The sequence below is a fragment of the Amphiura filiformis genome, chromosome 5, assembly GCF_039555335.1.
Source record: "Amphiura filiformis chromosome 5, Afil_fr2py, whole genome shotgun sequence".
Lineage (NCBI taxonomy): Eukaryota > Metazoa > Echinodermata > Ophiuroidea > Amphilepidida > Amphiuridae > Amphiura > Amphiura filiformis.
The window spans coordinates 74,761,442-74,786,003 of record NC_092632.1 but is presented as its reverse complement, the minus strand read 5'-3'; the positions used below and the strand labels follow the sequence as shown (position 1 = coordinate 74,786,003).

Here is a 24,562-nt window from a genome sequence, read left to right as displayed (position 1 = left end):
GAGAAAGAAAGAAGGAAGAGAGGGAGAAAGAATGAAAGTAAAGAAAGAAACAACAATAATTAAAAAATAACACTCAATAATTAATTTCTTGTCTAAAATGTTACTTATAATAGGCCTATCTGTGCAAAGTAGATACTGAAAAAGTGGAAATTTTCGCACAATTTCCAATTTTAAACTGTTTTCCGTGTTTTTAAATTCTTGATTCTATGTTTCCTTACACTAATCTGCACACAAAAGGAATATATCCGTGTGTTGTTATATTCGCAGTAGCAGCAAGGAATACAAAATGCACGAAAATAAATGTAGCACAAAATTTCCACTTTAACAGTGTTAGTTTTACTGGCGCAATCCTTGTACTAATATAAAAAAAATCCTTTAAAAAAGGAATAGGGCGCCCAATGGGAGCTTTGATGTGATGTGCTGAACCGTTTGGGTTCAGATGCCATACCCCATGCTGACTACAATGAGAAGCATCCTTACACTAACCAAGAGATGCCATACCCCATGCTGACTACAATGAGAAGCATCCTTACACTAACCTAGAGATGCCATACCCCATGCTGACTACAATGAGAAGCATCCTTACACTAACCTAGAGATGCCATACCCCATGCTGACTACAATGAGAAGCATCCTTACACTAACCTAGATATGCCATACCCCATGCTGACTACAATGAGAAGCATCCTTACACTAACCTAGAGATGCCATACCCCATGCTGACTACAATGAGAAGCATCCTTACACTAACCTAGAGATGCCATACCCCATGCTGACTACATTGAGAAGCATCCATACACTAACCTAGAGATGCCATACCCCATGCTGACTACAATGAGAAGCATCCTTACACTAACCTAGAGATGCCATACCCCATGCTGACTACAATGAGAAGCATCCTTACACTAACCTAGAGATGCCATACCCCATGCTGACTACAATGAGAAGCATCCTTACACTAACCTAGAGATGCCATACCCCATGCTGACTACAATGAGAAGCATCCTTACACTAACCTAGAGATGCCATACCCCATGCTGACTACATTGAGAAGCATCCATACACTAACCTAGAGATGCCATACCCCATGCTGACTACAATGAGAAGCATCCTTACACTAACCTAGAGATGCCATACCCCATGCTGACTACAATGAGAAGCATCCTTACACTAACCTAGAGATGCCATACCCCATGCTGACTACAATGAGAAGCATCCATACACTAACCTAGAGATGCCATACCCCATGCTGACTACAATGAGAAGCATCCTTACACTAACCTAGAGATGCCATACCCCATGCTGACTACAATGAGAAGCATCCATACACTAACCTAGAGATGCCTGACAATCTGATCAAAATTTCTGGTAATCAGCAATTTCCTATACTTTTGTACAGGGAACCAGAGGAACAAAATCTTGAGAAATCCCACCGCTAATGTACCATTGACTTACATTAGAAACACTTAGGCAGCCTTCTATTAGACACACTGTGAAGTATGAAAACCCAACTATCATAATGTAGTGTAGGGATTTACCAAGGGATGAACTGAAAAAATAAATGAAGGAAGGAAGAAAGAAAGAAAGAATGGAGAAAAGATTCAAGAAAGAACAAAAGATGAAAGAAAGAGAGAAAGAAAGAAGGAAGAGAGGGAGAAAGAATGAAAGTAAAGAAAGAAACAACAATAATTAAAAAATAACACTCAATAATTAATTTCTTGTCTAAAATGTTACTTATAATAGGCCTATCTGTGCAAAGTAGATACTGAAAAAAGTGGAAATTTTCAAGCAATTTCCAATTTTAAACTGTTTTCCGTGTTTTTAAATTCTTGATTCTATGTTTCCTTACACTAATCTGCACACAAAAGGAATATATCCGTGTGTTGTTATATTCGCAGTAGCAGCAAGGAATACAAAATGCACGAAAATAAATGTAGCACAAAAATTTCCACTTTAACAGTGTTAGTTTTACTGGCGCAATCCTTGTACTAATATAAAAAAAATCCTTTAAAAAAGGAATAGGGCGCCCAATGGGAGCTTTGATGTGATGTGCTGAACCGTTTGGGTTCAGATGCCATACCCCATGCTGACTACAATGAGAAGCATCCTTACACTAACCAAGAGATGCCATACCCCATGCTGACTACAATGAGAAGCATCCTTACACTAACCTAGAGATGCCATACCCCATGCTGACTACAATGAGAAGCATCCTTACACTAACCTAGAGATGCCATACCCCATGCTGACTACAATGAGAAGCATCCTTACACTAACCTAGATATGCCATACCCCATGCTGACTACAATGAGAAGCATCCTTACACTAACCTAGAGATGCCATACCCCATGCTGACTACAATGAGAAGCATCCTTACACTAACCTAGAGATGCCATACCCCATGCTGACTACATTGAGAAGCATCCATACACTAACCTAGAGATGCCATACCCCATGCTGACTACAATGAGAAGCATCCTTACACTAACCTAGAGATGCCATACCCCATGCTGACTACAATGAGAAGCATCCTTACACTAACCTAGAGATGCCATACCCCATGCTGACTACAATGAGAAGCATCCTTACACTAACCTAGAGATGCCATACCCCATGCTGACTACAATGAGAAGCATCCTTACACTAACCTAGAGATGCCATACCCCATGCTGACTACATTGAGAAGCATCCATACACTAACCTAGAGATGCCATACCCCATGCTGACTACAATGAGAAGCATCCTTACACTAACCTAGAGATGCCATACCCCATGCTGACTACAATGAGAAGCATCCTTACACTAACCTAGAGATGCCATACCCCATGCTGACTACAATGAGAAGCATCCATACACTAACCTAGAGATGCCATACCCCATGCTGACTACAATGAGAAGCATCCTTACACTAACCTAGAGATGCCATACCCCATGCTGACTACAATGAGAAGCATCCATACACTAACCTAGAGATGCCATACCCCATGCTGACTACAATGAGAAGCATCCTTACACTAACCTAGAGATGCCATACCCCATGCTGACTACAATGAGAAGCATCCATACACTAACCTAGAGATTCCATACCCCATGCTGACTACAATGAGAAGCATCCATACACTAACCTAGAGATGCCATACCCCATGCTGACTACAATGAGAAGCATCCATACACTAACCTAGAGATGCCATACCCCATGCTGACTACAATGAGAAGCATCATTACACTAACCTAGAGATGCCATACCCCATGCTGACTACAATGAGAAGCATCCTTACACTAACCTAGATATGCCATACCCCATGCTGACTACAATGAGAAGCATCCTTACACTAACCTAGAGATGCCATACCCCATGCTGACTACAATGAGAAGCATCCTTACACTAACCTAGAGATGCCATACCCCATGCTGACTACAATGAGAAGCATCCTTACACTAACCTAGAGATGCCATACCCCATGCTGACTACAATGAGAAGCATCCATACACTAACCTAGAGATTCCATACCCCATGCTGACTACAATGAGAAGCATCCATACACTAACCTAGAGATGCCATACCCCATGCTGACTACAATGAGAAGCATCCTTACACTAACCTAGAGATGCCATACCCCATGCTGACTACAATGAGAAGCATCCATACACTAACCTAGAGATTCCATACCCCATGCTGACTACAATGAGAAGCATCCATACACTAACCTAGAGATTCCATACCCCATGCTGACTACAATGAGAAGCATCCATACACTAACCTAGAGATTCCATACCCCATGCTGACTACAATGAGAAGCATCCATACACTAACCTAGAGATGCCATACCCCATGCTGACTACAATGAGAAGCATCCATACACTAACCTAGAGATGCCATACCCCATGCTGACTACAATGAGAAGCATCCTTACACTAACCTAGAGATTCCATACCCCATGCTGACTACAATGAGAAGCATCCTTACACTAACCTAGAGATTCCATACCCCATGCTGACTACAATGAGAAGCATCCTTACACTAACCTAGAGATGCCATACCCCATGCTGACTACAATGAGAAGCATGAGATTCCATACCCCATGCTGACTACAATGAGAAGCATCCTTACACTAACCTAGAGATTCCATACCCCATGCTGACTACAATGAGAAGCATTTTTGTTGAGGAGTACTTCATACAGGATATCCATTCTGCAATTACGACAACGGCAAATGATGAAATGCCACGGTCATAGACTCGTTTGAATTTACGATACATTACAACGCTGTCTACCAAACCTATTTGGAAAAAAATAATGAAAAGCAAAGGCAATTATTATCAAAGAAGATATTTGTTTAATTGTGACTCACTCCCACAAAATCATAATTGACCAAATACCGTAGAGATTTGCCTAATGCAGGGCCGTTCCGACCATTAGGCCAGGTAAGGCGGTTGCCTAGGGCGGCAAACGCAGAGGCGCAAAAAAAAAAAGGCGAAAAAAAGAAAAAAGGGAATGGAGAAAGAAAAGGGAGAAAAAATGGGAGGAAAAATAAAAAGGGCGAGGTATGCTTTGGCGAGGCGGCAGGGAGAGGCTTTGCCTAGGGTATCAAAATCCCTAGGAACGGCCCTGGCCTAATGGCGGACATGAGTTCCTTTGCCTTGGGGGTAAATTTCATGTGCAAATAGAGAACTCTCTGCTCTGAAATCCCAACAAGAATTAAGGATTCCGTGCCCTTATTTGCTGGTGGGAATTTTACAGGAGGGCACTTTCAGGTTGTGTCTAAAATTCTACTTATGTCAAGGGAGCCCATAGCACCATTAGGCAAATCTTTACAGTAAAATGGCACTAAAGTTTAACCAATTCTGCACCATATATTCTCAAGTTTGCAAATGGTCAATGCATTAGTGTGGTTGCTATGCAAGCTAACAACCCCCCCTTTAACTGATTGTATGGACCATCCCAGTGATCCCCCCTAGCAATATATTTGGTGATCTCCCCCCCCCCCATCCTCCGGGATCTACGCCTATGCTAGTTGGTTGAGTTTGTCGGATATCGGATCCTGGGGTCGAGTGAGATGGTTGGTTAGGCTAAACAAAAACAAAACATGAAATTCTGAGACATATTTTGAAGAAAATTTACTTTATTTGATACTTGCATTGTTTAGGTATAAAACAATTGATATTTAATGTGTAAATCAACCACAATTTTATGCTGTGTACTTTTAAAAAATCTAAAAAACCAAAAATAAAACATTCTGCATTCATTTGTGCAACTGCCATTGGCTTTGAGACATAAGTTTTTTTTGTTTAATTTTAATGACTGTTGATTGAAAAAAAACCCTAAATATGACTTGGGCCATCTTCTCTTTGAGTGCCACTTTTGGACAAAAGGTTACTTAACGGGGTACTACACCCCTGCCCAATTTTGTGCCTATTTTTGCATTTTTCTCAACAATTATAGCGCATTGGTGACAAGTAAGATATGTATATTATAGGGGCAAGGACTACAACTACTGCACTGGAAATTATATTTCAGCATAGACAACAGTTGTGGAGTTACAGTCAAAAATGAGGGAAAACCAATATTTGATCAATAATTTTTTGAAAATTCAGCATTTTTTGACCATTTTTGGTGCAAATTTCTTGAAGTTGGTCGAAATTCAAAAAAATGAAAAAACGGTTCCTAGATATTTTTGTCTAGTTTTTTAAAATTAATAAAAAAAAATTTGGCCCAAGAATTTTTGTTTACGTTGCAAAAAAAAAAAAGTGGGCCAAAAACCGTTTTTGGGGATTTTGGGCCAAAAATGAGCATTTTGGTCCAAATTTGACCTCACAGATGAACTTATCAAGTCTTTGCCATTCTAAATATGTATACTTTTATATACTTTAGACCAACAATTTAGCAGTTATGAGGCCCGAAAGTTTCCATAATTCCAGGGTTCACTTGATAACCAAAAATATATCTGTCCCATTGCAGCATTATATTTTGTGAGACAGTGGACAAAAACTTTGAGATTTTAGTCATAGTAAAAATCATCAGCATTTTCACGGCTAATTAAGTAAGAAGTGTAAAAAAATGTTGAAAAGTGACACACCTAAGGGTTGACTACTCTGATGACACCCATGCATGTCTAGAATATTAACCTACCTAATATTATTGCACCAAAGATCCAAAATTGAATCCTGTGAGGATATCCTGAGTCACGACACATGGTATAACCCATTAAAAATAACCATACAACTGCCATAGTAGAGTAGGCACCACACATAAGTCCATTAAACTGAAATACACAAACAAACAAACATTCATAAACAGATAAAATTCAACCTAAAACAGGGAGGTAAATAAGGATAATTTACTGGGTGGGCAATTTAATTTATTTTTGCCCTCAAATAATGGAAAATAAATTACTTGGTGGGCAGCGATAATTAATGGCATCCAGGCGTTTGGATTTTCGGAATTGTAGACGTGTTTTTCCGTACAAATTGGCTTTGATGTAAAAAAATGACATTACACTCCCCCTAAATGCATCTTCTGCCAATTATTTAGCATATTCATGTAGCAACTTTCAAGAAAACAAGAAAAATTGTGTACAGTATTATATTTCACTTTGGGTATTTAGAAATCTTAAACTAATTATCACTCCCCATTACTCCTAAGCAGGAAAAAAAACCCAGTAAAATTAGATGGTAATTATTATATTGTGCCTAATGTTTTGTGGGCAAAATAATTTACTGGGTGGGCACTTTTGGGCAATGGGCAAGTTGAATTTACTGGGTGGGCAAATTAATTTACTGGGTGGGTAAATGCCCACCCAGTTAACATGTTATTTACCTCCCTGACCTAAAAGACAACCTGTAAAGAATGGTGATCTGGACAATGTCTTTGAATTCTTAAATTTTGTTTGCAGCATGTGCATTCCAAGGGAGGAGTCCAAGAGAGGAGTGACAAAATGCCCCTACCACCTTGGTGATTGATGCCACTGTTGTGATTAGGGTTAAGATTAGGGTTAGAATTACTGATATACTGCAGTTTTCATTACTTTTTGATGCCTCATATAAAGTTTGATTCAGACTGCACATGCAGCATCGCGCGATGAAATTAAAATGTACATTTCAATTTCGTTGCGCGATGCTGCGATGTTTTAAAAGCATGTGAGGGTTACATCTCCTTTTATGGTCATTCTGCTGACCTTGATTTTCCAGCAGCCAATCACAACCTTGCATGACTGCGATATTATGGCGCGATGCGATAAAGTTGAACAAAATCCAACTCCAAGTCGAAATTGCCACCGCGCAATGAGAATTTTCACTGCCAAGCTCATAAAAATCTGGCTCAGATTTCAGTTTTTGCTGAACCATGAAATGGTATCAGCCTATATTAGTGTATGTTACTTACTTACTTACCAACCATTTGGTCTGAAATGGACATATCTTTAAATGCCACGAAGGTATGAACCCCCAAGTGGTGTCAAATAAAAGAGAAAGAAGTAAAGAATATAATAAAAATATTTCCTAAAGTCAGAGGTCATCCAAGGGGTCACAGGGGTAAAAAAAGGTCATTTTAACCAAAAATGCTCCAATCGAGCTGAAATTTATATGCTATGATCCTTATGACATTCTAAACATGTTTAAAATATTTTAATATTCACTTAAGGTCATTAAGGGGTCATAAAGGGGTCAAAGGTCAAGTTGTCAAAAATGCTCCAATTGAGCTGATATTTAAATGCAACAACCTTTATGACATTCTAAACATGTTTAAAATATTCTTATATTCATTTAAGGGCATTAAGGGGTTATAAAGGTGTGATATATACATATACCACAATATACTGCCAAATCCCCATGGTTCAGCTATGGTGCGGTAACCGCTCTAGTTATACCTGGGAACCAAGGGAGAACAGTGTCAGTGCATTGATTGGTCACCCCAGGTTAAATAAGAAATAAATAAATAAATAAATAAATAAATAGCACCGCAGCATTGCAGCATCGTATCGCGCTCCGATGGGGAGTCTGAATCACACTTTAGTGGGGACTCTCGTTTTTGCGGTGTTCATATATCATTTCATTTAATGTTCTTATTAATACAAATTTCATATACTCACAAATAATAGTGGATGTTGACTACGTGACAGGTATCCCACCCAGTGTGGATAATGATAATATTCCATTTCTACATAAACTGAAAAGAGAATAAGTTTCAGAATATTATAATATTATCACAATCCATCTGCTGGTAGATACTAAGGTAACACTAACAAACCAAACGTTTGATGACATCCTTTTGTGTGTGTGGTGGGGATCAAAATGTCAAATTACCTTTGTAAAGGGTGGAATTCCCAACATTTCACACTTACGTTCAGGGTAGTGGTCAGCTTCCTCCTCCCTATTCCAGAAAAATACAGCACTAATTTTTTGGGATTAAAAAATGTTATCAAGTTCTGCCAAATGAAACATAGCTCATATCCAAATCATTCATTTAAGTTTTAAATAACTGGAGATAAAAGAAAAAGTTCACTATTTTACTAATTTCTTGAAAAAGAGCCAAAAACATGCATTTTCAGCATATTATCTGACAATCGAGACACAAAAATCAAAGACTTAGAACAAGTCTAAGCATTCAAAATCTTGAGTATGCCAAAATTTTGCTCAAATTTTTTCACTTTTTGTGTTACTTTAATTAAATGATTGGTTATAAGAATGAAACATGTCTTTTCCAAGAATTAGAATGCATAAACTGATATTAGTCTCCTACAAGTCTTTGGGCTTGATTGTCACAGCATATGAAAAACACCTTAAAAACGCATGTTTTTGGCCCTTATTTCCAAAATTGGACCAAATTATAAAATTGGACTTTTATTGCCAGTTATGACTAACTAAAGGATTAGGATTTGGCTAAGTTTCATTTGGCAAACCAGGATAATATTTTTAAATCCAAACAAATTAGTGCTGAATTTTCTGGAATAGGGAGTAATGAACGGACTATAAGATGTCATCAAACTTTTGCTTTGTTCCCTAAAAGGTTACTTATTGCATGTTCAACTAGGCTCAGTCTGTATTTTGTTTATTTTGCCTACCCACGAAAAACTACACTTTTTACGCGTTTTTATTATCGCGGATGGTGTACAGACCCATAGGGCCTGCAGTATATCTTCATTATTTGAAGGGGTGTGAACTTATTTTTGGACACGCCTCTATTATAATGATACCTACACAGTGATCTGTCTGTACACAGATTCTCTATGCATACCCAGGGACCATGTATGAAGGAACTACTGGAAACGGATTATTGATAGCTATATTGTTAAGCTATTGTTATCAGATTATCTTTTACGACCTTCGATTACATGCGAGTTGCGCCGAGGGCGCGATGTTTGATTTCTTATTATTTACTCATGTTGCCCTACAAAATACCAAACACAGAATATTCAAATATTTTCTAAAGTTATGTCAAATAGATTGCTTGCACAAAAAGTCATTAGTTCAAATCATCCTCCAGACACGCTCCATAAGATATGCTAATGCATGGAGTACAAAGATTTACTTTGATCTATACCAGTTTCAGGTGATTGGTATTGTACTCCATGCATTTGAATATGTCTTCTGGAGCGTGTCTGGAGGATGATTTGAACTTATGATCTTCTGTGCAAACACCCTATTGTGTAAAATGTCTATCCTTTGTAGAACATAATTTCTGTGTAGCGTTGAGAATCATTTACATAGGATTTTGGAAACAAAATGTGATACAGAATCCTAGAACAAACAAATTTACATTTTTCTGGAATGTGTACACCGTACGCTTTCTGTTCCTATTTCGATACTGAAATAATTCTTAAAATAACTCTTACTTAATAAAATAAAAAGAAATTTACTAGAATTAAAATTCTACAAGGGTTTAGCTGGGGTTCGAGCCCACAATCTATGGATTCATAGTCCACTGCCTACACCACAGGTGTTTTTTTATCATACTTATTGATTACTGAATAAAGTGCATACACAAAATCTACATATTTATATAAATTTTTTAATTAAAGGGGCATTTCGTGATCCACAGCCTCATCCCCCACTTTTCTCAAAAAAGTTGAGATTTTTATATCGCTGGAAACCTCTGGCTACATACTGTTTATGTACAAAATATCTCTTGCAGATTAATTTGTTTAGCTAAGATATCGTGCATATGATATGGAGCAGTGTAATACACATAATCATGCATAACTCGCATAACGCAAAAATCGGAATCAACTGAAATTTTGGGAATAGGCTTTTTTCGTGGATATGTACTGAAACATGTCATAAAAAGAGGATGCTAGATTACGAAATCCTCCTTTAATGGACATAATTAATTAATTAATATTTTTTTAATGATTTACCATAATTCCAAACATGTCAAGCAATATGTCAAATTTAATAAAGCTAATGAATGATTTATAAATTGGTTAGAGCACAATTTGCAAAGTGCATTTACTATTTTAGTTACAAAATTCCAAACATTCTATTCCAATTTTTTGCTTTACACGCACAGGAGCTGTACTTTTAAAATCCGTGCCTAATTAATAATGAGTCTTTCATTCCATTGTCAAAGTACTGTGCTCCCTGTAGCATTATGGAGTGGCCAGGTCCTAGAGTGTGATGGTTTTGTAGCAGATGACAATGCTCATTCAGGCCTATCAAGGTCAGTTAGTATAGCCACTTGCTGAATGGCTGGGCATTATCAGCTATCAAAGAGATGCCGTATGCAACTGCCAATCACAGTAAAGGTTTGATAACATTTTGTTAAAAACCCAAAAGTGATATAAGGACAAAGCTGTGCATGTTGGTACTTGATTGTTTGAATTCTTATATGTTGAAAATCCGTTGTAGTAGTATTCTTTTATGTGTAGTGTGTATCGTTCATAAATTACAGAGCTTTTAATTTTTTGGCATTTATGCTCTGTTGCACTGTAGTAATAGAATATTGTGTGTATGCACTTTAGTTTAGACAACACTGCTGAATTCGACAGCCATGCACAGTATCATGAGCGATGCCGCCGATTGCACTGTGAGTTGCCACTGCACAGAATTAACATTGAAACACTTCATATTTTATTTATAACCTTTAATACATACAGTCCTCATTAGAAAATCATATTGGAAAAAGCCAAGTGTTATTTATCTCTAATGAGCGACCCACATGTTGATAGGGGTCCAATAGTCATTTTGTTGATATAGGCCTTTGTTCCGGCCCTTGTTGATATAGGCCTATTGAAGTTAAATTCCCTGCGTATTTTGCTGTGATGATTAATAAATTTGGAAGAATCACAGAAAATAGACACTAACAAAATTGTCTCTTGAGTTAAAGTCATTACCCCCCCCCCCCTCCAGAAACTTGCTTTAAAAAAATAGAAAATCACACCAGACAAATTAATTTAAATCAAGTCAGACACCCTCTGGTGTCGTTTCAAATCACATGGAGGCAAATCACTTCCAAAGGACCGGAAGTGCAACATCATTATAGTTCTTTAAAAAGCTTAAATATGAGCATAATATGCGTGTATTTCCACACAAATATTTGTATTACATCATGTTAAGAAAATATATAAAAGTTGAAATATTCTAAGGCAGTCGTGCATAAACTTGGCGCATTGTTTCAATAACAAATGTATTTCTGAACGCCTCGCGGTGGCGTGTTTTTCCGTACCCCCTTAAAAAAGGGGGAATTTGAATTGCCTTTGTTTTGTATTTTGTTTGCTTAAATATGGATAAAGTTGTTAATCATGCAAATAAAACACAGATGAGAGATATCAATTAGTTTTATAAACGTTCGACTTCTTTTTCATTAAGTTTGTCGTTTTACCTCAATTATTTATCTTTGCCTTCGTGGCGCAATCGGTTAGCGCGCATTAACATATTTTTTTCATATCCCGCGTATATCCCTGGTTCGAACCCCCCCCAAGCCTTCTCAAATGATTTTTTTTTTCTTCTTCTTTTTTACATTTTCCCAGCTTGTGTTTTTGAATCATATAGAACTGGTCAAATTCATACAAAATATGTTCCTTTTTTTTGGTTTGTATATTTAATTGGAGAATATTGTCAACTTTTTTCCTATTCGGATCGGGGGAGGGGGATTATGCAATTATGTCGAAAAGTAAACTTTTTAAGCCTATATGCTGTTAAAGTGCAAAATTCAAGTATCAAACGTTATTCTGATTTGCTCCCGGGATATGCTTTGCTGAGAAAAAGCACTCTCGAAATAGGCCTATCATATACCCTACTGACCGCTCACACTTTTCACTTGCAACATAAATTATTAGGCCTACATTTTTTCCAGATTTTGAAAAAGCAATTTGAGTACTTTTGAAAATTTTGAATATGAAATTAAAGAGTATTTTGTTTTCAGTAATAATCAATTTTATTTTTATTTTTCGATTTTTGAACTTTTTGAATATTTTATAACAGTTGCGTGCTCTAAACATCGATCTTCATAAACTCCTTGACCCGAGTATATTTATAGAATTCTCGGAACGTGTTGTGGCCGTGTGTAAGGGGCTAGAACATTTGTTTTGCTAAATTTCAATTTTCTTCTCATTTCCTGTTGTATAGACCTATGCCTATACGCGCAAGATTCAAACATAAATAATAGGCTATTATTCACCAAAGGCAGAAATCAGTGATGATCAGGGACTCTATTGTATCTATTGTAATATAATAATGCTGCGTTTTCTCCATATTGCTTTGCAATGCTTTAATTGTATAACAGAAATTATAATTTTCAATTTTAACACACCATAAAAATACCAAGTTGGGAAAAAAAAAACGCATTTGTTTTCAAACCACTCGTGAGCTTTGAGACAAACCTTTAATTTTTTTTTGGCCCAATAATTATTACACAAATATGTGCGCCAGAAATTCTGTGTCATTTTTTGACACAGAGAATAGCCTAACTCCTCTTTTGTTGTTCACCGAAGTATATAAAGAGAGAACACATGAAAATAATTAACCTAAATTTCCTTTCCATACTATACATTTATCTCATTGGGGATTTTGCGTTAATAAGACTGGTTGATGATTTTTCCACCTGCCTACTTTGACTTTGCCAGCCCAAAAGATGTGTGAACAGGTCCCTGGCTATAACACCTTGCATGTCCTCACCTTTACCAGAGACTTCAATCTGGGGAGGTGCCTTGGTGACTTGCTGTGATGTCTTATTGCTATCCACCTTATGTGTTCTATATCCATGTGTTCTATAACCATATCTATTTCTGGTATATCCATAATTATTGTCTCGTTGGGGCCAGGGTATATGTATTCGTATGATAAACAGGTACCTTCCATTGTATGGAGTAGTGTGTGTCTGGATATTGAATTCGGCATACTGTAAAATTAAACCATAATATAAATCACTTGGAATCAATTCATCATTCAAATTCATTAGTATTAGGGGGGTACTACACCCCTGGCCAAGTTTGTGCCTATTTTTGCATTTTTCTCAAAAATTATTGTGCATTGGTGACAAGTAAGATATGTATATTACAGGGCAAGGACTACAACTACTGCACTGAAAATTCAGCAACTCAAGGCAAGTAGTTATTGATTTATTGATCAAATATTGGTTTTCCTCATTTTTGACTGTAACGCTACAACTGTTGTCTGTGCTGAAATAAAATTTCCAGTGCAGTAGTTGTTGTCCTTGCCCCTACTTGTCACCAAAGCGCTATAATTTGTAAGAAAAATGCAAAAATAGGCACACAATTGGGCAGGGGTGTAGTACCCCCTTAACATTACATAAATAAATAAGAGTCACACGGAAGCCTTGTGACCCCGCTTGTGACCAGCAAGCTTTAAAAATAAATGACTGATAAAGACGACTAAACAGATATGCTCCACGAGACAAAATTTACTAAATTTTGACACGAAACACTAAAATACTTGAGTTCTATCTATTGTTCTATGATATTTTTCACTGGGTACAAAATATATCTAAAACCATGCTAAATGTTATTTTACTGTCCCAAGTGTAATATCTTAACAACTCATTAATTCAAAAAGTGTAGTAATAATAAACAAACATCCTTGCTTCATTTGGAAAATAATACTGATATCCAGAATTTTTGAACGCTGCTACAGCCCTAGCTGTGAATCACTTTTGCACTACGTTTTCTGATTCACTTTCAATCATATCAATTGGTAAGCGCTCTTTAGCAAAGTCATAATTCATTGAATTTACAACCGTATGACAAAACAGGCGAAAATAGTAACATTTTGCACAAGATTTGCAATTTAAAGAGAATTGGCCACTGCTCATTCTAATGATGCTAGTACATGGACAATATAAATGTGCTCTTCATTTAATGACATAAAATTTGAAAAATATTGTAAGAAACACTTGAGGTTTTCAAAAATCATGCTTGGATAGGTCGTTTTCAACAGATTTACTACATTCGCCTTGCTATAAACATTGGATTGCGTCATCTGTTGACCTAATGACCATTGGCGGTGGGGGGTGCAGGGGGCCAGTGACCCTCCACTTTTTGACCTGGGTAAACATAAATAATCAAATCTCTATTCTAGACCCTTAACATGCTTAAAGAAAATGTAAAAATGATGCACAAAATGGCTTCAATTGGACCTTCATTTTGCAAAATTTTCCAACTCATTAGGACACCCAACACTAAAAGCAATAATTTATACAATTATAGTGAAAACTTATCCACGAATGGCTTCAATTTGGGCCTTCATTTAACCCATTTTCGGATTTTTCAAAATTGTACACAACAATAGTGCCAGAATGGTCCACCAAATGGCTTCAATTGGGCCTTCAGTTTGCAAAGGTTTCTAACTTCTGAGGGGCGATCCCCCTCAGACACCTTATGTGACACGGTGGCAGCCATGCCATTATTTACATCACCCTGACTGGCCCCCCACTTTCAAAATCGTTCCGCCGCCGCTGCTAATGACAAAAAGTGTTTTTAGGGGGACGTTCAATATAAAAACAATTCTGCTTGGATGAAGGGAACACTTGAGGTTTTGAGAAAAACCAATCAGAGAGGCAAACTTTCCAGCTATATATATTTTTATATACTCGGGTGTATCGAGGTGGAAACTGCGTAGGTGCAATTATAAGAGAATTGTTCTTGTAGTCAAACCTTTTCATATGTATATACCCTAGCATTTCCTGTGATACCCTACATACAAATTCTGAACCCTATTTGCCCAAAAATCAAGTTTTTCACAATTCTTTTGTTCTTTCCGGACGATGCATCCATTCATATCTTAGGTCACAACACGCATTGGTGTAACATGCAGGAAAAATGCAAAATACATTTCCGAGAAAAATGTGTTTGAAGGATATGCTACTATAGTCAGTACATACTTCTCCAATATTATCAGTGGACCGATAACCGATTCCAAGTTAAAGCGAGAGCGTGGCGCAATGGTTAGGGTACTTGCCTTTAGTGCATGAAGTCCCGGGTTCGATTCCCGGCGGTGGCGATTTGCTGGGATATTTACTAGGAAAAAAAAGTCTGAAATTAATTGGCAATTACTTCTGTAGATTAAATTCAGACTTCCGCTCTCCCCATGGTTCATTTAGAATTGGGTAAATGAATCATGAAAGTACTCCGTCCTTCGGAGGGGATGTTAAGCCGTCGGTCCCGTATACAGAGAGCCATACCTGTACATGTAACTCGCAGCCAGTTTCGAAAAGAGTAGGGTGTTAACCCCTGACTGTTCCCAACCCGTCCCGGTGTTCAAATGGACCCCAATGGAAATAAGCTTCAATAGAGGCTTTCTTGGGTTATCCAGGGTTGTCAAAACCCAAACAAATAAAAAAAAAAAAAAAAAAAAAAAAAAAAAGATTAAACTATTAAACTGTAACTTATATCTAGCTCTTAAACCTATATGCTACTATGTGAAACAGAAGATTATGGGATTTCAGCACATTTTTGAAGCTAATAAGTCACTACCATATGCCACATCATCTGTCATGTACTTTTGAAATGGAAGATTTGGGGTTTTTGGCTTGTTTCTGAAGCATACGCCACATTATTGACGAATGATGCCGTTTCTGTGCCTAAATGTTGATTTTCGCCATTTCCCATAGTGGCACATGTTGATCGTACATCAGTTTGCGAAATAAGATAAGGCCTTTCGCACTTGATTATTAGTTTCCTGTTAAAGATTTTGAAAAAGGGATGAGGTGACTTTTAATTATTAATTATCTTTTATTTTCTTTATTTAGTTTGAACTATTACAAGCAACTATTGACTTGTTTTGACTAGAGCGGGCATTTAATTATTTCACAACAATATTTGATTTTATAAATAAGTAAAGGTGGAGTTGTACTCTTTGTTCATTCATCATTATTGTTGATATTGTTTAAGTCAGAAAATGGCAAGTAGAAGTAGTTGAAAGTTATTTTAAAGGAGAAAATTAGAAATAAAAATAAAATAATTAATTATTTTGAGATTTTCAATTTTGGACTCGGGCGGTAAACAGGAAACTAATAATCAAGTGCGAAGGGCCTAATAGATACTTACGAAATTGTTAACATTGGTCAATTAGTTAATTAAAGTTATTAATTAAATTAAGTATATAGTTGAGCTTTCTTACTTGGTGTACTTGAAGAACCTGATATTTAAAACTGTTAGGCCAAATTTTAAAATTTTAAAATAAAAAAATGACCAAGATCACTCTACACCACTATGTGTTGGGATCGACAATATAATAAACACTGTACTGTACGTAATACAGCAATTTACCACGGTGTTTGTTTTGTTTGTTTGTTTGATTTATTTCTTCTTTAACCTGGGACACTCAATCAATTGAAAACACAATAATCATCTGTTCTTCCTTGAGTCCCATAAATGGTTAGGGCATTTGACTCCTGATGATATGGCCGGTGGTCGACCGATGACCACCTGACTTTTTCGAAACAATTTATTGTCATTAATCACGGATAAAACATCCAGCGCTATTATGATATTATTTTTTATCAAAGCAAGATGTTGGATTCCCAGGAAGGGAAATTGTTTATTATATTAATCATGAAAATGTATCAAATTAGTTCTGATTACCCTGCAAGAAACATTTTTTGAAGTAACTTTGTTGCTGTTCTGTTCAAATATCTGCTGAAGTCTGACATCATCACCCTGCAAAATACAAATCATATGCAACAGTGTTTACTTCATGTAGCCTTTTGGACACTCAAGTTTAAGTTTATTTTTTCCCTGTGTTGGAGTGTCCCTGGACCTAGACCTAGATGCTAGGATCATTCATGGTTGACCTAAAAAAAATAAAAAAAAAAAAAAAAATTCAAGATATTTTGTATTTTTGATATGAAAATTGATACTTTGTTTTCATGTCATACTCTATTAATGATTTCAAAATGCATTCAAATTCAATGCATTTTGAAATCATTAATAGAGTATGACATGAATACAAATTATCAATTTTCATATTAAAAATACAAAATATCTTGAATTTTTTTTTTTTTTTTTTTTTTTTAGGACAACCATGAATGATCCTAGCATCTAGGTCTAGGTCCAGGACACTCCAAAACCGAAAAAAACAACTTATAAAAAAAAACAATTTTTTTTTTTTTTTTTTTACAATTTCTGAAATTTTTCAAAAATGGTGGGTGGGATTATACTCGAACGTGGGACTATACTCGGACGAATACGGTATATTTTGCAAGATCTGGATGTGCTCAGTTCGTTATTGTACATTTCGTCACTATCGACCCATGCTGCACTAAATAGCAAATCAGTAGCAGTACTTATGGGAAAGCGTAGATATCTTCTCTATACACACACTATTTCCATACTTTTATTAGAAAGTCTATATGTCAGGAGTATTAAACCATCAGTTATACGCCTGGCGGAACTTACGCTGACCATCGTAATCGCACTGCCACTACTCCTGGCAGCGCTTACCGCTACTCCTAGCAATTTGCGCCGACCAAGTTCCGCTGGGCGTACGTCCGACAATGTGAACTATACCAAACAGGCACACCAGCAGTGATCTCCTATAGCTATATACTAATAAGGCCGGCCTATAAAAGAAATTTGGTAAAGTTCATTTAAAGATCTACGTAAAAATGAGGGTCAGGAGACGCTGAGTCAAAATGCATTTAAAACTCAAATCCAGAAGCTTCAGGGGGCTCTTCCCCTAGCCGCAGTTTGTGGCCCTCACGGACTTAGCATGCACGTAGCACGAGTAGCACAAGTGTGAGGCATTCACCCAGGATTACGACCTCTCTGGATAATATACTACAGCAACAGAGCCCGAAAGAAGTGCTACTCTTCCCCCTGCACCCCGCCGGGGCATTGCTCCTAGACCCCGCCCATTAGGGGCCTTGTTCCGCTCAATTTGCTCCCTACGCTCGGCATTAGTCACTAATCATGTTGCACCCCCGGGTCAAAATATCCTGCATACACCCCTGCCAAAGGTTATTGACCATTAATACTTACCGCTAGTTCTTCAAAGTAAGCATAATTCTCACATTTATACCATTTTAGCAGCCAACTGATGGTAAATTTCACATCAATTCTTCTATTTTCATCATTATAATAATAACCTGGCGTGACTAGCTTGTTCATAATATCATGATAATCACACCTCATGTGTTCTCGCCAAAAGGACTCTGTATAACATAGAAAATTATAGAAACAATAGGATCAAATATACATGTACCAGAAGCTGAGTGATATACTCAAAACATATATGTACATAGTTCACTTAATGAAAATGATTTTGTGCATAAAGATCCCATACTGCCAGAGATGGTAACAAGTCATATTTTACAAGTCCAAGTCAAGTCACAAATCAAGTAGCCCATATTTTTGACTGCATGGGTAACTGGGAAAATTGTGTTGGCACAATGCTGTCAAAAAACATATGTACACATGACATATAGAAGTACAAATAACTGTAGCCACGTGTAATGTTAATTTAATGCATTGAAATTGAATTGAAATGAATTTTGGGCGATTTTCATTTCAATGCATTGGAATTGAATTAGAATCAAAATAATTTGGCGTGGGCATGAAATGAATTCGGATTGGAATTGAAATAATCATGAGCAATGAAGAACTGAATTGGATTGGAATTGAATTGAAATCATTTTGAGTAATGAAGAAATGAAATTCAGCTTTGATTTCAATTCAGCCATTTCAATTCACAAGCAGATGTCTGTGATTCCAGATCATTCCACTTCTAAAAAGTGCCCTTCCCCCATTCTGGTACACTTCAAGGTCTAAAGGTATTGTAATAAACACAGTCATTTTAGCATAAACAGATGGTACCATATACAAATGTAATGACCATCCCTATCTGGCACAACATGCATTTTCTGGCAAAGCAATTCACGTTGAACACGAAGTTCTGCTCTTTTAAACTGAACAAACAAACTGTTTTCCCTAAATAAAAAAAGACAGAGTGGTCACGCTTATAAACTGGTCCTAAAATGATACAAAACAAGAAATACCGCATTCATTCCAATAAGCGCCCAGGGCGCTTAACAAATAAGTCATTTTGGGTGGGCGCTTATTTTTACTTGGTTTACCTAATCAAGTGGTGTTGATTAGAGACAAATTTACGTATGTTATAAAAGGGTCCTGAGACATTCTAGTAGCTTTTCTGATGTAGAAAATGTATTGCAAGTTTACACATGACTTGTAGTCCTCCAGCTATTTCCCCGTATCGACATCTATCTGTCACTTCAACATTGATGGTACCCTTTAGCAAATTGGAAATTTCCTGGGTGGGCGCTTATTGGGGCACGGGTGCTTATTGGAACGAATATGGTACACCTCTTTTATTCAACAGAATGTAACTTTTAATGAGAACACTAAATGTGGAGTCACCTTTATTTACACATAGAACTTCATGTTCCACACATGCAACTTGCCTTGACTTAATTTCATATTGCAACTCTAAGCTTTCATATTTACAAATATTTCAGCATAAAATATTGAAGAAAATTAAAATTCTGATATCATTTCTCATACATAGGTATAGTAAAACCTTTTGAGAGTTTTTTTCGTCTAAATCTTAAGGGAAGGGGTATGAACGTTTGGACAGTATTTATTGTGGGACATTAGAGCACATCAAACATATCAAATTGCATTCTGAATACGAAGAATGTCCTTCTGATATCAAATAATTTTGATTTTTGAAATTAAATGTAATACACATTTTATGGCAAATCATTAAAATTGAAAAAAGAAAAAGTTCTTATATTGAATCCAGCACTTTTTGGCGACAGAATAAGAAAATTTTTGCCATATTGAGGCTAAACTGATGAAATATGGCTCAAAAGTAGAATAAATTCGCACAAAGCGCACGAAAATTGGCACTTTTGGAGCTAAAATGGATATGAGGTTAATTTGGTCATAAACATGCAGGCTTCAACATTGGGGGAATGATTGTATGGACCACCATCCCCCCAGCAAAATATTGTGTTATCCCCGATTTATGCCTATGCTTAGCATTGTTTAAAAGTGCTTGATAATGATCGATAATGTGAAGTACTATAATAGGTAAAACACTCACTGACCACAGAATTTCCACCAAAGATAAATTCAGAATGATAATACAAAATGTGCAACCCTCGGCCAGGTACGACTGGACAGGAGAAATATGTAGAATGTTTTTTTACAACATTGGACAAATATTGGACAGGCATGCAGTTTTGGTGAAAATGACGGGCACTTCAAATCCCCGCCGGGTCATGATTGGGTTTTAAAAGTACATAACATGCAGGACGTACTGGACCATATCTTAAAAGCTTACTTTCCACATCCAACATTTGCAGTATATGGACAGATCTTAAAATGAATTTATACAATGTATTTCATACTAAATTTATTATCAACAACAACAAACTTACGGCTATAAACATTGGTTCCCTTGTACATGTTTTTGGTAAATCCTACATACGCATCCTGAAAATGATAAACGGAATTACTCCAGATTACATAATATTGTCTTCAATAGAGGCTAGGCTTTTAAATATTCATCTGTCTTACAATATTAGTGACTCTTTTGCCGCTAAATCTATTACTGAGGGACTGTTCAATATTTATGCCAAGAAATTGATTTGACACAAAATATAGCGTTTAACCGTTTACTCTCATGTTTGCTCAAAATATGTCCGATTAACCCTTTTCCCCCAATTTTATGATTTAAAATTCCCCATCAAAGTCATGGTTCAAGTAAAAAATTTTTCCTTAAGGCTCAAAAGTTTTTTAGTCTCCTCTCAAATAAGATGCTGCAAAAAAAAACAAAAAAAAACCCTGTTCTATTGGTCTGACCCAGTGGCGTCGATTTCTTTTTGACATTGGGGGTAATGGCGTTGGTACCCGGGGGTTGGTAAAAATTCTTGAAGTATAGTGAATCAAATACCTTTTGGGGACAGAATAAGTTTATGAAACAAATGCGTACAAAGCGCTCGAAAATCTTTTGCTATTTTGAAGCTAAACTGATGAAATATAGAGCATGTGAAAATTTGCACTTTTGTGGCTAAAATGGGCAAATATGAGGTTAATTTGGTCAGAAACCCATATGCAGGCGCGGCGTCAACATGGGGGGAGATGATTGTATGGACCATTCCCCCTGGCAAAATGTTGGGGGGATTTATCCACCCCCATCCCCCTCAGGATCTACGCATAAGGCCTGACCCATCAACAATTTGAATTTTCTGACTTTTCTTTTGTCGGGGAGGGGACCGGGTATGAAATATTGCCTACAGAGGTAGGCCTACGGCTGAATGTAACAAAATTTGGGTGAGAGATGGACCTTTTGACCTAAAATTTTGACTGACCCAAATTCAGGAGGCCTCCATCTGTAGAACAGGGTTTTCTTTTTCGCCTTTTATATCATGTTCATAGATTGTACCTTGGGCATGAAAAAAAAAACTATTTTAAGGACCAACTAAACATCAAGATTTTGTATTATGGGGATTTTTTTTAAAAAATATTGTAATAACGCAATTAAAATCAGCTGATGTTTGACCAATAATATGTTTCCAAGAAATTGTTGAATTTTTTTTAAGCTTTCAAAGATTTTTAGGGTCATTTAGTCTCTTCCAGACCAACCAACCTCACTTGGCAAGTTCGTCCACCCTTAGGAACAGGTGTTTTTTCTTGTAGAACAGGATTTTTTGTGTCCCCTTATCTTCTACAAAAATATCTAATACTCAGTAGTATTATTATTAAAAGCTATTAAAGACCCATTCAGTGATCCCAGCACAAGTGTAGAAAAATTAAAATTGTTTATAAATTGCGGAAGGATAAGTCATTCAAATTTTCATTTGGTATTTTTGAAATGACAAATTTGGCAAAAAACAAAGAAAACAGCATTACCGACGAATAAAGATTTGTGTAAAATGTCTTATTTTGTCTTAAATACACGGCTTTTGGCTGATGAACCACTCGCATGACTCGCAGGCTATGTTAGTACATCTATGACAATGACAAAGGTACCAAAATCTGAATTTTGATGATTTTTACGATCGCCCGGATGAAAAAATCACTGAATGGGCCTTTAAGTATTATTATATTCAGACGATCATATTTTAATAGCTTGATATTCATACATATTATTATTAAAACGTCGAGATCTATACGGTACTACATTGTACAATTATATTCATTGGCTTACCGATGCATGACAGCAGGCAGGGAAGACAATAGATATACACTGTTTGCATGGACCCGGGGCATGGACCTTTCCACATTACTCCAAAATGTAGGAAAAATGTTTTGATCCACTTTTTCACACATAAAACCTACATAGCTTCTTTGAATGATTAAGATTAAAAAAGTAAAACTTTTACAGCTATTTTTTTTCCAAAATACATAGCTAGGACCTACAGTTAAGTTGAAGGCCTCGATCCATAGACCTTTCCCTCAGCTCAAATCCCAGCTTTGGCATATGCCCCCATGGGGGTCACTCCCATATAAGTGGCCTGTACACCATCTGTGATAATCAACCTTTGAAAAGCACCCTAAACAAGGATTTAACCCTTCGCTAAAACGATACCCTAAACAGGTAACACACGCCTGTTTTCACACCCTAAACAGGGATTTTATTCCTTGCATCAAATTTCATACCCTAAATTTCATTTCCCGTATTTTTTAACAATTGCAATTTTGCTACCCTTTTTCCAATTTTTCATGTTTTACCACTCTAAACACGATATGCGCGTATCGTACCTACCCACGAAAAAATACCCTTTTTATGCGTTTTTATTATCGCGGTTGGTGTACAGGCCACAATGGGAGTGACCCCGCGGGCATATGGACAGAAATACTGAGTATGTATATGCATGCATGCATCATTGCATTATATATTGCATTGCATGTGAATTAAGAAAGCTTATACTTTACTTATACATGCAGTGATCATATCTGTGTTACCTACCTGGCCGGGCACAGCAGTTAATCTTTTAGAATAGAATTTACCATTCTCAAGAACACCTATGCCACTCGCAAATACTTGTGTCAAAAATACGACTATGGAACCCGCTATTGAAAGGGTTAGTTTCAGCATCCTGATATACATGTGCACTGTGTTGTCAAGGCAAGGCTGTAAATGCATGCTCACAGCACATGTACAAAGCAATGTAGCTCATCAATCAATGTGAACCTTGAACTTCACTATGTATACAAAGTACAGCATGTATATATTTATATGGTGCAGTGTGTATCCTGGTACATGGTGTGTGTTTATGAACTCTTTTACATCAAACAAGGAAGTATGTGTGACTTACTCTGGATTCCAGAAAAATTCAGACCTAAATACAGCACTAGATAAAAAAATATAAAACTGAAACATAGCTAGGGGCCTAAACAGTGCCCCCCCTTCTCGAACTCCTGCCCCCAGTAAAACCCAAAATTACGACAATTTACACTTTTTATGGCAATTTTATAAAATTGGTTGATTTTGCAACCTCCCGAACCCCCCTCTGAAATAATACACTTTGCCCTCCCCCCATGAAAAAAATTCCTGGCGCTGCCACTGGGCCTAAATCCTTTTTTTTTACAGCTAGCTAACTGTGTTAAGTGCAAAAATTATGAAAATTATCATTCTGTAAAAATTTTCACTTTTACATGCAGTTTGTGTATACTTTTTCTACAGTCCATGATATTTAGACAAATAAAATTGGCTGGTTGCCTTGATGAGCTGGGTGGTGTGGATATTGAGTGTACTATAATTTACGAGATAATCAACCCCTGGCATCAACCCCCAGGATCAAACCCCCCACCGGTGTAGGAGGGCAGGTTGTACTGGTTCTGCTTTAGTAAATTGTACAAATAGGACCCATTTATGACCTGTTCTAACAAAATGAGCAGAAAGTTGCATGAAAAAAGCAGTACACAATAATATAATTATACAAAAAATGGTCCAAGAATGGCTTCAATTGGGTGTGGATATTGAGTGTACTACAATTTACGAGATCATCAACCCCAGGCATCAACCCCCAGGATCAAACCCCCCACCGGTGTAGGAGGGCAGGTTGTACTGGGTCTGCATTTAGATTGTTTAGTAAATTGTACAAATAGGACCCATTTATGACCTGTTCTAACAAAATGAGCAGAAA

The 24,562-nt window shown here is 36.8% G+C and overlaps 1 protein-coding gene across 1 annotated transcript; it reads right to left on the bottom strand.

The window, feature by feature from the left end:
- Nucleotides 1-170: 170 nt before the first annotated feature.
- On the bottom strand, nt 171-23,613 carry LOC140151708 (transmembrane protein 87B-like). The gene is made up of 10 exons (XM_072174044.1): nt 23,383-23,613; nt 20,849-20,903; nt 18,429-18,601; nt 17,034-17,108; nt 13,111-13,333; nt 8,088-8,164; nt 6,131-6,263; nt 4,118-4,280; nt 1,456-1,549; nt 171-224 (listed from the first exon to the last, which is right to left on the bottom strand). The coding sequence occupies exons 1-10, from the start codon at nt 23,557-23,559 to the stop codon at nt 171-173; spliced, it is 1,224 nt and encodes a 407-aa protein (XP_072030145.1). The 5' UTR covers nt 23,560-23,613.
- Nucleotides 23,614-24,562: the final 949 nt, after the last annotated feature.

Bases quoted from the DNA above. Each gene is read 5' to 3' on its own strand.
- LOC140151708 (XM_072174044.1), bottom strand. From the start codon at position 23,559: ATGCATTTACAGCCTTGCCTTGACAACACAGTGCACATGTATATCAGG. The intron at 1,550-4,117 runs GTTAGTGTAAGG...TTATTTTTTCAG, and splicing joins ATGGGGTATGGAATCTCTAG to TTCATCCCTTGGTAAATCCC. The intron at 225-1,455 runs GTAAGTCAATGG...TTTTGTGTGCAG, and splicing joins GCTGCCTAAGTGTTTCTAAT to ATTAGTGTAAGGAAACATAG.